Source organism: Vicugna pacos, chromosome 23, assembly GCF_048564905.1.
Source record: "Vicugna pacos chromosome 23, VicPac4, whole genome shotgun sequence".
Lineage (NCBI taxonomy): Eukaryota > Metazoa > Chordata > Mammalia > Artiodactyla > Camelidae > Vicugna > Vicugna pacos.
The window spans coordinates 18,202,734-18,218,497 of NC_133009.1; the positions used below are offsets into that span (position 1 = coordinate 18,202,734).

A 15,764-nucleotide genomic window follows, 5' to 3' on the forward strand; every position below is an offset into this window, starting at 1 on the left:
CAGTGTGTACTATGTGTTAAGCATAACAGATGCTTGAGATACTATAAGAAATTAAAAAATTGCTGACCCCACAGAGCCTCTGGATTAGTGCGGGTGAAAGACAATACACAAATAATTACAGATTACTATGATAGAAAAGAAGTAAAAATTAGTGCTTGAGACGTAAGCACTCATTAAATGTTAGTTGCTATTTATAATTGGTACTTATAGCAAAGTGAAGATTTTTGAGAAGATTAGCACGTGTATCTTATAGTGACTCTAAACGTAAGGGTTATTATTTACATCTGTCAATAGTGTTACAAACTGTCAACATTCTCAGTATTCAAACTGCGAGTGTAAAATAACTGGTCTTGAGGAATACCTTCATCAACTACTGATGTTTCAAGAGCTGTTAGATACAGAAATAGCCACTTATAACTTTCCCTTTAAAAACAAGAAAAATACTGTGGACACTGATAATATGAGTGATGTTTAATTTTTGAGGCTGGTAAAGAAAATTTTGTTTTCCATTATAAGTGTAATGCTTCTCTTCCTTTACTCTTAATTTGAACCTTTATTTAAGCATTAGAGGCAATTTAATATTAGACATTTTAATGCAGTAGTTACTTTCAAACTGCTGTTATAGTACTATATTTAATGCCCATGATTCTGCTTTCCATAATTACGTGAAACATTTTTACTTAAAGATAACACATTTCAAAATAAGTTTAAAAATTTAGTATTATTGTTTTTACTGTTTTATAACAATATAAAATAGTGAAAGCACTTCTAATCAAGAGCAAACAAAGCAAAGAAAGAATTTAAAGTTTGATTTTTTAAAAAAATTTAATGATAGTTTTAACAATGAATCACAAAGTGAAACTTGAAATTTTTCATGAGTTTTGCAGGACTTATTTTATTATTTATTTGGTAGGGTTTTAATTTTTATGTTTGTGTTGTTTATATAACAGCTCATGGAAGGAAGCAAAACAGAAATAATACTGAAGTGAAGCACAATCAGAAGTTCTTCAATTCACATATATAAATTATCACTTTTAAATAGAGTAATTCTCTTTAAAGTCAAAATTTGTGGTTCTGAATAAATACAATATGGCAACATCATTATATATGTGAAACTTCATTATTTTAAGTGTTTGTATCTAATAACTTGAGAATGGTGTTACTATACAATCAGCTAAAATGCAATTTAAAGTTCTTCTGTCTTGTTTTGGTTTGGTTTTGTCTGCCATTACATCCCCAAAATGTCTCATCTAGTTCATGCTTAAAGAAAAGGTATAAGTACTCTTGGTGTTTCTTCTCAAGTTATTCCTCTGGTTTCTAAATAATTGCGTGTGTAATCATCACTCATCCTTTCATTTGTATTCAACCAGGAAGTAGTCATATAAAAATGCAAAATGCTTTCACAATTTTCCATGATAATCCCTCATTTTTAATAGCTTTTCCGCATTTGTTTACTTTAAATATAATTTTTGGTACTAGTATAGTATATGAAGAACTTGAAGTTCCGATGTGAAAAGCATAGTCAATATTGCTTTCTTGCTTTTAAAATGTGAGTGGAATCCTTGCCTCTCCTTGACTTTGATGACCCCAGAGCAGCCAGGGAAATAGGAAGCGCGTCTGCAGACTCCACACTCACCTGTCATCCTCTCCCTGAGGAACTAGAAGTGGAACTACATTCATAGAAAGTGAGAGGTTGATTATGGGAAGAAAATATAAAATTTCAGGGGTGATCCTTTTCTTTGCAAGTTGACCTGGTTTGATGAAACTGAAGATAAGGTCAATGTTCTACATTTCACTTGGGTACAACTGGCACATCTTTCCAGATCCTACAAAGTGCTTTGTTGTTTTTCATTCCAGAGAAGGGCTCAAATCAGTAGAAAGTCGATGTCACTCTTACCAGTCAATAATTTGGTCACTGAATTAGCCAGCAGTGATGTCATCCAGGCCTTTGGCAAACTCAAGAAAACTTAAGTAAAAGTTCTTTTTCTCAGTTTTACTCTTCAAACTTGAATTTCTTTTTCTTTTTGTTTTGCTTTTCTTAAATATTTTCTAAATATTTTTATATTCTTTGCCATGTGTAGTATACATTTATTCATACACACACACTCACACATACTCTCCATAGCCAATATTTGCTTGTTTCTTTTACTATCAGCTTCATTAAGGCCAACACAGGCGACAGTGTAATAAAGACTCTGGAAGCATTCATCATGAAATTATTTTGGCATTTCAGTGCAGACTGAGACATCTCTCTTTTCTGAAAATTAAAGAAATGGAATGATTTGGCTATTAATAAATAAGGATTGGTAATGCAAAATTTCTAAACATTTTGAGTTTATTTTTTGCTGATAAAATTTAAATTACTTATGTCTATTTTTTGTTTTATATACTCATATGACTTTTCATAGTAGTTTTAACTTTTACAACCATTTCTTTTATCAGAATAACAAAAAGCCAGTAGAATTCAATTTTTCCTTCCCTACAACTAATGAAGTAGAATAGACAAAAGACAAGACTTAGCAGCCAGAAAATGATGTTTTATAAGTAAATAGTCATCTGTAATAATGTAGAACCAAAACAATGGTTCAGTGTCAAGAGACTGTAAGGGCATTTTAACATATCAGATATGTTTGGACAGAAAAAAGAGATAAAGGTGTCCTCAAGTATTGAGATACTGAAAATAATTATATTATCTCCTGGGATGTTTAAAAGAATTAAGCTTTGATCATTTCATCAGTTTCTGCTAAGGTTTTCCACCTTTTTACTTAGTGATTATCCTCTGAGGGTCAAAAGCTAGGAAAGGTAGCTTGATAAGCACTTAATGTACTTGATTACAGGGGGCTTCAGCCAAGCCCACTGGAACATTTATTTAAAGGCATGATCAACGAAGGTAGTTCTGAAATACGGCCTTAGAGTATAACCATTTCTTCATATATTAGGCCTGGAAACAAAATGAAACTAAATATAAATTCCAAGTTCTTAATTACAATGCCTATAATGCCTTCTCACACCTGGATCAGAAACAGCTCATCATGGCAGTGATGGCCGTGGGTTGTGCACTGCACACCACCACTGCTGTGGCAGAACAGCTCACTGTCCTGCCCACTTTTCATCAAGAGGTGGCTGTAGTTACAATGTAGTAATTGGGGAAGTCTTTTCGTGAGACTGAACGCTGGCTATCTTGTTTTATTAATCTAAACCAGCAGTTCTCAACCAGGGTGATTTTTTTTTCTACCCAGGGGACATTTAGTGGTGTCTAGAAACATTTTTGGTTGTCACAACTGGCAGAGGGATGTCTACTGGCAGCCAGTGGGTAGAGGCCAGGGATGCTGCTGTCATACCCAACGTATCCCCTTACAACCAAGAATTGTTAGGTCCAAGTGTCAATAGTGCTAAGGTTGAGAACCATGATTCAGAAGTAGCAAGGCTTTGCTCATAGCATTTACTCTATGAGAATCATACTTGGGAGGAATTACAATTAAGGATACATACTGTATTGGCTGGTGATTTTACTTAGGTTCTGTCAGTCTAGCTAGGATCACTTTTTAGTAGTGGAAAGTGACAGGTGCGTAAGTCGTCTCTGTTGGTGCCAAAAAAAAGAAAAAAATACCAGGTATATCCCTCATAATGCATATAGCCAGTCTCTTTGATTTGCCGATGTATATACATCATTAATGATCTTGCAGACATTGCTTTCTTAAGATGTTTACATTCTTGTTCAGATTATCTTTTGCTCCTGGCGCCAACACTTTAGCATATTTTTCAGCTCTTAGAGTCTTAGGATAGTATTTCCCTTGAAATTGTGTAGTTACTGTTTAATCTGTTGTAATTACCATCTCCAAAGCTGGTTTTGTCTGGTCCTGGATTGTGCTGTTTTCATCTTGGTCGCACTACCTGTCAGTCCCCTAGTAAACAGTGGCAGCAGTCTTCTGAACTAGCTGAGGCCCAGGCAAGTGTGAAGAGACACATGCAGCTCTCCTCTTGCTATGATTTCGTTCTGCTCGTCCGCCCTGGTGTCGGCTTGTTTTGAAAACTGCGCACATCTTGTGCTCAGTCTAGGGAGGTATGGTTCATTGCATGTTTCCTCAGAGACAGCTGTGCACTTCATAGGGTGTGGTTCTGCCTCCCTGTTCTCAGGATAATTCTTGTTCGCATCTCCCAGTACAGATGGAGAATGTAGACATTAATAATTCATAGTACATATATAAGTGATGAACCTTCCTAGACAGGGATGTATTTGCCTTTTGTTCAAAAACATCTTGATGAAGAGGCTCAATGTTGAGCTAGGAATTAGAAAGTAGGGCAACTGGATTACAGAGATGAATAAAACAGACTTAAATTTGTAGGCAGTCATCAGCTTAATAACCTTTTCCATGCTTCTTGTACTGGTTGGTATTTAGATAGTGGGCTAGCAGAAAGATTATTAATTCATGCAGTTCTGTAGGACTCAGAGGTTATATTGTGTTTGTGGTCATGATTAAGTTTATTTAGCCTGTGGGTGCTGGGGAGAAGAAACCAGGATGCATGTGGAGTACCCTGACTGTGCTCTCAGGAATGAAGAGGAAATGAGTATGCTTTCCATCTCTTAATTATAAACAGATAAAGCTGTGCCCATTAGCAGTAGAATAGGAAACAATAACTGGAACGTCTTGTCTAATGTGGTTTCCTTACATGTAAGCAGCAGATACGTGCATCTGGGGAATCGTGTTCTTAATGAGGATTTGGGGGCCTTCAGATGCAATGGCTCCATTTGAAGAGCGGTGAGGTTTCATCTGTCTTGAATGATCTGAGTGTTGTTTTTCCTCAGGATTACTCTGTTGCAGTGTATAGTTATGTTACTATGTATATATTTGAAAATCACTTAGCCTATTTTGAAATGTAATATTGAAATGACTTTAAAATATCACTCACTTCCTTAATTCTAGTTTTAGTTTTAGGACATAGCTCTTACAAATTCCTTTTCATCATCTCTGATCCTAGCAACTGAAGTCACTGGTTACAAAAACCCCCAAACCTCCTGTATCACTTTTCTTTGGGATGGTTGTTGAATTCAATATCGTAGTATTTCACATAATACTTTTTATAGTGTAATTTAACCCTTAGTCTTTGAGTGTTATAAATTCTAAAAGATCAAACAAGAATATTACGAAAGGGATTAAATGGGCTCGTAAGACTCTGCCATCATTGTACGCTAATGAAGAAACTACCTACAGGGATTTTAAACTCCACCACCGTTTTTCAGATTTCCTTTCTTTTATCTAATATAGTTTACTAGCTTTTAGTCAGACTAGGTATAAATAAATAATTATCCTTTGTCCTAGAGATGAAGTCATTTGATGGCTCCACAGAGCACACTTTAGTGTTATTCAAACCCTGTTTCCTTTCTAATGGATGCTGTAAAGATAAGTGCTTTATTCATAGATTTCAGTGCGTTAAGTCTAAAGCTCTGTGACCTAAATTGCTTATCATGTAACCCTTTGATTTTCCTTTTCCACTACCAAGTCTCTTTAGAAAATTCTGAGTTATTGGGCAACTATTGCTGCTTCTTATTTTACTAAAACCAGGAATGCATCTCATCTGGACTTTCCTTAAACTCATGAGGTGTTAAGAGGAGGCCAGGCTTGGCTATTAATCAGTACCAAGTTCCTGTCAGAGAAAGGTCTGTATGGAAATAGCACAGATCTGGAGAAAACTGTAGTGATAAATTCACTGGGTCTCTTGTATAGTAGTGTAATTTCATTGTTGAACCCTAACCTAAAAGGCCTGTTTTCTTTAGTTCAATCAGGGTGGAAAATGAGTTGCCGTAAGTGAAGAACATATGTTAGAGATTTTGTAAGATAGAGAGATAGAGCACGTTTTTTCGTTTTAAGTTACAGGTTTTTATTTTCTGCCTCAAACTTTAAAATTAATAAGCTTGGAGAAAGTAGAATCTATTTTTCAAGATCCTGTAAGATATATGTTTATAAATATATTTCCATCTGTGATTGGTAATGAAAAAGATAGTTGTTTCATAGCTTTTTTAGGGTTCCCATATTCTCCAAGGAATAGGAGCTTTTTCTCCTACGTATACAAGAAAAAATAGATCTAAGTTGTCAGGGAAGGGCCGAGATCAGAAGAGGGTAAGAATTTCATTGGCATCATTGTTATGTGTTGCTCTTACTTAGAGAAAGCTTTTATTGAGGAAAAAAAAAATCTCCTCTGAAGATCTTAAGAATTGTTTAGGTAGAATCCATTTGACATAGATAATAGCTGTCATGAACTTGCATGGGAATTCATATTTTTATAACATAAATTCTATGTTAGGTATATGTAAATATTTGGTAAATTAATGAATTAAAAATGACTTTCAAATAATGGATGTCAGAATTTGAAAATGACTGAAATCTGGGTTTCAATGTACAAGAAACATCTTTTTTATTGTAGTTAATGTTTTCCAGATTGGAACTAGTGAATATAATCATAGGAGCTTAGCAGAAATAACAAAGTTTAAATCTGAAAAAGTAACTGGACTTTAATTAATGAAATTACCAGTTGATTGCCTGGTTCTCCAGTTGTTACACATAAAAAAATTCATAAAGTGGGGTAGAGTTACTAGTAATGCCATCACCAGTGTCATTAGTGTATTATTATAGTATTAGCATATAGTACAGCATAATATTACTGTATTAGCATCATTTTGCTATTAAGGTAAGACTTGGATCCTTTGCTGAAGACGTTTTTGGGTGAATATCTCACTGAATAATTCTTTCAGTTATCTATTGCCACTTAACAGACCACTCTAAAACTTGGTGGCAGGAAGCAATAACTGAAGGCATTTTTAGCATCTCTCATAGATCTGTGTGTTAACTGGACTTAGCTGGGCAGTTTTTGGGTCTCTTTCTTGCCATTGTAAGTAGACAGCCTCTGGCGCTGGTGTCATGAGGAGGCTCCCCTGGGCTGTTAGCAGGGCTCAGCTTCTCTCTTCCCTCTGGTCTCAGGGCCTCTTTTTCCCACATGGCCCCTTCAAAATCTCTCCAGCAAGGTAGCCAGACTTCCTACTTAGTGGCTTAGGGCTCATAAAAACCAGCATTCCAGGAGGGTAGAAGCAGAAGCTACCAGATGCTTTAAAGATGTGACTGGTCTAGCATGGTGTGACCTCCACTGCATTCTCTTGGTTAGTGCAAGTTACAGGCCCACTCAGTTTCAACCTGGGAGGGAACAAGTATGTGAGGCTGGGTTCTTTGGGGGCTATTTTTACAGGTGAACTACTACAGTAATATACCTTTAAAAACTTCATTTTAGACTATTTATGTTAGGTATGTGTTAGTGAGTTTAAGCTTCAATCCTAGGGATAGTCAGGTGACTAACCAAGAATTCCCACGTAAGATGTGGGCAGCCAGCAGTACACAAGTACACGTGTGCTACTGAGGCTGCCACTGTCAGCTCTTTAGCTGTTCAAATCATGATTAACACTAGGCCAGGCAGTCAGATGTCTCTTGGTGGGGGCAGACATCCGGTTCACAGTGACAAGAAGGCTTCCTTGGGCAGGAAGTTGGTGTAGTGGAGTCCCTCTTACCAGTTCTGCCCGCCCACCCCAGTGTCTTGAGGAGGGGTAGGGAAGTCTTAGGCATCGAGACGTTTAGGATGCTGTTTCCCCCATGGCGTTGTTGTTTCGGGGAGGGAAAGGGAGAGAAGCTGTCCCATTCAGGCCTCCTTGGTGGTAGAGCTGTGTATAGTGACTGTCAACCCCTGAGATGTCAGGGACCTGAGAGATCATCAAATCTAACCTCTTACCCATGAACTTAATCTCTCACTTCCTCTGGCATGTTCCTTAGCAAGTTGAAAACAAAAGTATGCTTTTTTTCCCCATGAAGCATCAGAAATAATTGCTTTTCCTTTAGAAATTGTCTCCTTGAGTCAGTGTATATTTGGTCCCCCAGATTTCACCGACCCTGATTTTCATCACGTTGTTGTTACAGAACGCGCAAATAGAAGCATTCACCAGTTGAAATGTGCCCTGAAAGAAGGTGATACCACTCTTGGAGAAGATGGGCTGGATCCTTCCTTTAATACCAGTGTAGGGAATGAAGATGCAAGGGCTGCCTGGCATGAGCTGCAACACAGCCATGCTGGTGAGTATGAAGGTCAGTCCTAACCTGAACAGTGCACAGCGTCATTAAACTCTGTACAGTAATGACTCATCTGTAATTCTACTGCTAAGATTTTAGTTGAGGAACACAAATCAGCTAATCTAATTTCCTTGCTTATTTTTTTTCCTTAGGCTTCCCAATGCCTGTAGGTTGAAATCCAAGATTCTTAGGATGTCATAGCAGTATTTTGTTAAAGATGAATTCAAACTGCCTCTCCAGCCTCATTTTTCTGTCTTCCTTTCAACTATCCATCTTGCAAGCCACGTTCTAATCATACCACCCTACTAGCCATGTGTCTATGCTTTGCATGTGCCTTCTAACTGGATTTTTTTCACCTTCTTCTGCTTGACGATCTCCTGTTCATCCTTCCTAGTGTTATCTCCTCTGTGAAGAAAGGCACAGTTAGGCACTTCCTCTTCTTCTAGCACTGTGTATAGCTCTAGGTCTACCTAGAGCTTGTTACACTGTTTTATATCTGTTAGTTATATCTCTCTTGCTCAGTGGAGTCTTAGCTCTTAAGTGGTAGAGATTTTCTAATGTTTGTCTTTGTGTCCCCACTCAGTAGCACATTTTGTGATGTATAATACATGTTTAAACAGTATTTCTTAGATGAATAGATGAACAGTATTTGGTAGATGGGTGATGATAAACCTTGGATCAAAATAAGATTAATAAACCCATCACTTTTGCTCCATAGTTAATCAGCTAAAAGCTTTGCTGCACCAGCAAGCAACTAGGGAAGGTGAAGTATCTCCAAGAAGACGAAAAATGTCTCCTTCGGTAAGTATAAACTTTTGCAGTCTGACAAAAGTATTATTTTTCTAACTATGCTTTAATTTTACTGTGTTATTTTTGTAGTACATGTTGTAGACAGATTCTGAACAGGCCTTGGTAACAGCGTAAAACATTAAAAGAAATGATCTTCTGGCTAATTTTTTTGGCTGAAGAAGAGAGACTTCTTCAGGGAATTGTAATTTTTAAAATTTATTATTTACCTGAAGAATGTGAGTAAAGAAATAGTACAAATTTACTTTACAACTATTAGCAAATATAGAAAAGGAACAATGTGTGGAAAAGATTAGCTATTGCTTTTTTTAGAAAAAAGATCTGTATTTTATTATTTTTAGAACTTTACTCTTTTATTTTGAATGTTAGGGAGGAGGGTATATCTCATTGGTAGAGTGTGTGCTTAGCATGGATGGGGTCTTGGGTTCAATCCCCAGTACTTCACTAAAAAATACATAAATAAATAAACCTAATTACTTCCCCCCACAAAAACAAAAAAATATTTTTTAAAAATCTGAAGTATATAATCTTATCTATTTTTAAAATATATGGTTATAAAATTGTGTGATATGAGAAGCTATACTGTCTGTTCTGAAGCTGCTTTCTGTTGCTATTGCTTTGACAGAGTGTTATTTCTGATTGAAGCAACTTGACAAAAAGCCCAAGATAGGTGTGAGGGAAGGGTGGGCGTGAGGGGAGGATTTGGCCAGATTTAAAGGGCCAAAATAATAGTCTCGGCTTTAGGTCTATCTGGGGTCTGTCATGGACTCTTTCACAGGGTTTTTGTAATAATAAGATCATATATTTAAAATTCTTTAAAAAACCTATGAAATATGACACTAATATAAAATGTCGTAGCAACAATAGCCACCTAGCATTTTCAATGTATGTAACAATTGGATACCAAGGCTGCATGCTAGAAACTGTGGAGACATGTCACTTTCCTTTCCTCACAACTCAAATGTCATAACAGTTACCCCCATATTAACACTTCATTCCAGCCTGACACATACATTCATGCTCAATTCCCACTTTAGAGAAAAGTACTACATACTCCTATTCAATATTTATAGGTATAAATTATAATTTTAATAAAACGTTTTATTATTCAGTGAATTTATTACTGTTGACACCTAGTTACTAGAATGCCCTTAAGCACCCAGTGGGTAGGGTACTTTTAAGCCTAGTTGATTAAGTTGCTCTATCTGGTGAATGCTCAGACATGCTTATTAGCATTTTAAAGAGTAAACTGAGCAGATGGACCCTAAATAGGCAAGAATACCCTCATCAAGGGCATCAGTTAGGTGTATGCTTTACCAACATGTGGGTCTGCTTACGTGGAGCTGTGTGAAAGAATGGAATTTAGACTCAAAATGTATACGACCTACATGTGATGATTACAATCCATGATAATAGGTAGCTTTTGAAGATTGTACTCTTTAGAATGCAGTTTCACAGCCAGTATGACATATGAGAAATATGTGGCTGTATCAAGAGTGAAATTGAGGAAGTGTTGGGGTAGAAAATATAGCTAACTGTTGTTATTTACTGTTTTAAAATGTGGGCATCTAAACTGTAATAAATCCTGTAAAGTACATATGAATGATTTCACATGAACGTTTACACATGATATTAATTTGAGTGCTTAATTTTCATATTGACTATCTTCTGTATACACATAATAATAATTCATATTTGCCTATGTTCTGGACTCATTTTTTTTTAATTGAAGTAGTCAGTGTCAATTTCTGTGGTACATACAGCATAATGTTTCAGTCATACATACAGATACATATATTTGTTTTCATATTCTTTTTTATTATAGGTTACCACAAGGTATTGAATATAGTTCCCTGTGCTATACAGAAGAAATTTGTTTTTTTATCTATTTTATATATAGTAGTTAATAGTTGTAGTCCTCTAACTCCCAATTTATCCCTTCCCACCTCTGTTCCCCCTGCTATGGACCCATTTCTATTAACATAAAATTATTGTAATTAGTTGCTTTCTACCTACCACAGATAACTCATTTAATTAAAGTCTCTTTAGTTTTTAAAGGTCTTAAATATGCCCCAAAGCAAAGGTCTGCTTAATTATTCTGCCATGACAGCTGGTACTTCATCATTGTTAGGAATTTCTGCTGGACTGAAAAACAAACTAATCATGTGTCTTGTCTCAAGTTTTTGTCTGGATCATCTAACTGGTTGACTCTCATTTTCTCTTTTCCTATCTTCCTCTGTTCTTTAAAAATAGTATCATGATACAATATATGATTTTATAAACCATTTTACAATCATTTTAAGATAATGTATGATATATATTAAAAATCAATTATAGGAATGCTACAGAAGTAAAGAGAATTAACACTTTTTCTGAAGTCTTCATTGACTCCTCAGTGTGGTGTATCTCTCAGTTTCACGTGTATCTGCTTTAGCACTGTAGTCTTGGAGGCTCTATGCTCCAGAACAGCATAGTCTCGAATTGCCTTGAGTACTAGGGTCAAAAGTCAAAAACCATGTTTTGCTAATGTACTCCTTTGTAGATAGAATTTTACCTCACTAACCCACGCTTGGCATCCAACACTTGTCTAAAGAATCCCTCCTTCAGGCAACTGTTCTTCAGTTGTAGCTAGCAGTCCTCTTCCATGGTGGTTTCTTGAAGAGCCATTCCTTTATCTCAGAATTGCTGAATACAATGTCACATTTTCAGATCACTCAAGTAGGCAGTTCTTCCACATTTTCAGATCACTCAAATAGGCAGTTCTTCCACATTTTCAGATCACTCAAGTAGGCAGTTCTTCCCAAGCCAATTATACTACGCCACCATTGTCCACTTGCTATGTGCTTTTTACAGCGACTTTCACTTTCCATATTTATAGTCATATCCCTGAATTTTATCTATTTGTGATATTGACAGGATAGAGAAATAAATACTGTTAGCCGCATTGTGGTCTAGTCTATGTTTATATGACGTCAGTGCTAAACTGAGTATGGTATTAACAGATTCTTTGCTAAATCCAAGCGAGCTTAATTTGTTTTCCTCTTTGCCTTAGCAGTCATCAGAATATGAGGACACCAGTCTGCCTACTGTACACAATCTTGTTCCTATCATCAATGACCAGTCTCAGTACATTCACCATTTAGAGGCAGAGGTCAAGTTCTGCAAGGTAAGTTTCTCATTAAAAATTTAAGTTTACATTAATAATGTCTTATATGAAAATTTTCTGTTATCAGTCTTCATGTTTATAGCAATACATTGACGATTGTCATCTTCCGATAATTGATCTCCCCTGTTGTCTTTGGGCTTCCTTCAAGAATTTATCTTAAACATATTCTGAGATGTGCAGTTATTTTAGTGTATCCCCTTGTTACAATGTAGGAGCCCTTTGGTGTGGTAAGGTAAGGGAGTAGGGGAAACATTCTCTAGTCCTCTGTTTAGGTCCGTCTTTTAGTGACCCTGTGCCCCTTGGCTATGACCTTCACAATGTTTCTCAGTCTCCCCTTCCTCTTACAAGTAAGATGGGAAGACTAGGAAGCTGGCGTTGCATTTTTCTCTTCCTCTAGGTCACTTAGGTTCTGAAAAAATCCAGTTATTTAGGCTCTGGCAAAATATTTTGTCTTGAGGAAGGCCTGGTTAAAAAGAACAGAATGCTTTTTGGTTACTTTTTCTCTCCTGCTGGAGGAAGCAGGAGGGGTTTTTCTCTAGTTTTTGCTGTAAAAACCTGGTTGTGTCCTGGAGATAAAACTCAACAAAAGTGTAGGAGATACCATCCTCTCAGAGACTAGGTCCTTTGAGAGTTTTTAATTCCCAAGCTGGTTTACACTGAGATTCCATCATTTCATCAGTGACTTTACATTTTTCAACCCCAGCAACTAACTCCCCCAGAAGTTTCTGCTCTGGTGTGCTGTGATTCTCAGGAACGCCTGTGTGTCTTTCCAGTCTGGGGGGTAACAGTTTCCCCTGTGATCTTAATTCTAGGATGGATCTAAGAAGAGCGGCTGATTTTTCAGTTTGTTCAGCTTTTCTCTCGTTATGAAGGTGGGAGGGATGTCTTCCAAGCTTATTATATGCCAGATAGAAAATTGAAAGTCTGCAATATTTGTTTAATTACAGTTTTCAATTACAGCTTTGATTTTTTTTGAATAAAATAATTGAATGGAATTTTCATATATTGCAGAATAGTTTTTTTATTATACTGGTAATGAAGATTAAATATTGCACCATCAATATATTGATATTTTTCATTTTTTCAGAGTAAGATGCTACTCAGTAGCTCTTCGAATTGTTACATATTTGTAACCCCTTTTATTACACCCTGCACAGCCAAGGAAACACTCTTTCAGAACTCTCCACCAAACTGTTGCATTCATAATTTCCTTCCATTTGGCTACCGGTTCATAGATAATCAATGTAACTTTCCATACCTCTCTGTTTCAGAGAGATAGTCTTCTATTATCTATGTAGTTAGTCCTCTGTCACTTTTCAACAAGTTATTGGCATTTAAGCATGAGGACTAATATATCTTACCTTACTTTTCAGCATTCAACCTCATCCTTTAAAGTTAAGTGTAAGTTCTTTAATTAAAGCCTTTCTGTAAGCCTACAGAAAATTGTCAGAAACCACACGGTCCTGTGATATGGACGTTAGCAGGCACTCTACAACATTCCCCCAGCCTTCTCTTTGTTAACGAATGCTTGAGTTGCTTTGTTTGTCTAACTATAGTTAATTTCAGAAAATGGATAGAGAACATAAGTCCTCCATGCTTTTATATCATGTTAGATTGTCTAGTAATCATCAAATAAAAGCACTGCTTAAAAATGCTTGATGTATTTGTTATTTATTTCTGTTTTTTATAGGAGGAACTCTCTGGAATGAAAAATAGGATACAAGTAGTTGTGCTTGAAAATGAAAGGCTCCAACAAGAGCTGAAATCTCAAAGACTCGAGGAAACGATGAGGGAACAAACACTTCTGGATGCATCTGTGAGCATTTTTTAAAAACCATAGAAGTAAAATATATAGTTTGAATGTTGCCTCCTGCCCTCTCCCTTAGCTTTCTGAACTACTTAGATTCTCTTCTTGAAGTTTGGCAGAAGTACTACGCTGGTGTTCACCTGGGGCCTCAAAAATTAAGATTCACTGTGGTGAAATGAATCCTCAGATGGAATGATGTAGTGATGCCTAATATCTACTCCCGTGTCCTCTCTGAGCATACCGTTCATGTTTTTTCCATATGGAAAGAGCAGGTCTGAAAGCAGGAAGTATATTATATAGGAAGGATTTTGTTAAATCCAGCAACTACCCAGAACTGTAGCTTAGACTTCTGTTGTATTTCTCTAAATTTTCTTTGAACTTTGAATTCTAATAAGTCTAATGATCAGCATGGTGTAGCAGGAAGAACACTGGCCTGAGGGGCCATGAGTCAAAATATTAGCTTCCTATTGTCCCTAACAAGCTGGGTGTTTAGCAAGTAATTTTATAGGACTTTCAAGCATGGCTTAACCTCATGGGTCCTCTGTTTGTTTATTGGCAATTTGAGAAGTTCACCAGTATTAACAGTTCATAATCTTTAATGTGAATGACAGTCACTTGGGATACTTGTTGACAGTGCAGATTCCTGGGTTTCATCCCCTGGAGAATCTAACTCAGTTGGTCTGGGTTAAGTCTTTGAGTTAAAAATATGAATTATTAACAAGTTGCCAAAGTGAGTCTATCAGTGACCATATTTTGAAGAACAGAGAATTAGAGGATCTCTGTAATACTGTGACATAAAATTCTTGGGATGATATTTAAGTAGTGTTTAAACTTAGTATCTCCTTGTGAATTGTCAGAGATACTTTTTGCCTTAACAATATTTTTCACTCTTTGCTGTAGGATGCCGTTAATCACAGCTTGTGCTGCTTTTTGAGACTTCAGCTTTCCATGGGGAAGTGTTAGTACTTGCCTGTTGCAGCTTGACATTGCAGTGAATTTTAGTGGTTTTTGACTTAGTTGTTATTAGTAAATCAGGTCTGTTAAGAAAAAAAATGATTGTTTCAATGTTTTACGTAGGTGTCCTCTAATTTTTTTTTTTGAAATTTAGGCTGATTTCTTCTGTAATCCTTGAGTTCTTTGTGTTAGAATTTGCTATTTAGAAGTACATGAATGTGTTAACTCTGAATAATAAAGTGTGCTGATTAGCTTTTCAGTTTATTTTTCTGCAATTACATTTTACTTTGTTATCAGCAATTTTTCTTTTATTATGTAACTTTTTCTGAATATTTATATTATTAGTAATATTAGTACTTAAAAACTTCATCTTAGTGGCTTATTATTTTGATGTCAATTTGAAATGAAATTTGAAAATGATATAGCCATATAAAAGGTACTTAGAAGTAGCTCATTTTTAAAATAAATATATTTTAAAATATATTTTGCTTTTCCTCCAAATATGTAATAGTGAATCAGTTGTTCAGAGTCTTCAATATTTATACAATGGCAAAGAAGTGGAAGATGGGGAAGTGAAGTAAGAAAGGAAATTAGGCAGACAAGTGAATCAGAGGGCAAGAGAAGTGAGTAATGCAAAAGGGGAAGGAAATGATGGTAAAAGCACACATGCTTTGCCGTATGAACAAAGGGAACTTGCTAAAGGAAACTACAGAAATACAGATTCTTTTCAGAAAGGACAAAGATATAGAGAGGGTTTTTTTTAACATTCACATGAGCCAAAATAGAATGCAAATATTGAAATGATTGTTGCAGAATGTCAGGTGACCATGTTATCTATTTTAATGTTAGTCTTGTATGTTATTTTGATGTTACAGAATTGTTCCACCTACTTTTCACTTGTGTAGGTGAGTTGAGGCATTTC

The 15,764-nt window shown here is 36.1% G+C and overlaps 1 protein-coding gene across 18 annotated transcripts in view; it reads left to right on the top strand.

Annotated features, from left to right (window-relative positions):
• SDCCAG8 (SHH signaling and ciliogenesis regulator SDCCAG8) overlaps nt 1-15,764 on the top strand; it is a 184,761-nt gene that overhangs the window by 1,901 nt on the left and 167,096 nt on the right. For 13 of the 18 annotated variants that reach the window (XR_012063534.1, XR_012063535.1, XR_012063533.1 and 10 more), the window contains exons 2-5: nt 7,959-8,123; nt 8,827-8,909; nt 11,968-12,081; nt 13,772-13,897. Coding sequence is in view for 13 of the 18 variants with exons in the window: in XM_072948574.1 (XP_072804675.1) it covers nt 7,959-8,123; nt 8,827-8,909; nt 11,968-12,081; nt 13,772-13,897 (488 nt within the window). In the remaining 5 variants the exon portion in view is untranslated. The remainder of the gene's footprint in view (nt 1-7,958; nt 8,124-8,826; nt 8,910-11,967; nt 12,082-13,771; nt 13,898-15,764) is intronic. The other 5 variants (XM_072948581.1, XM_072948577.1, XM_006198882.4 and 2 more) reach the window with 3 other exon arrangements.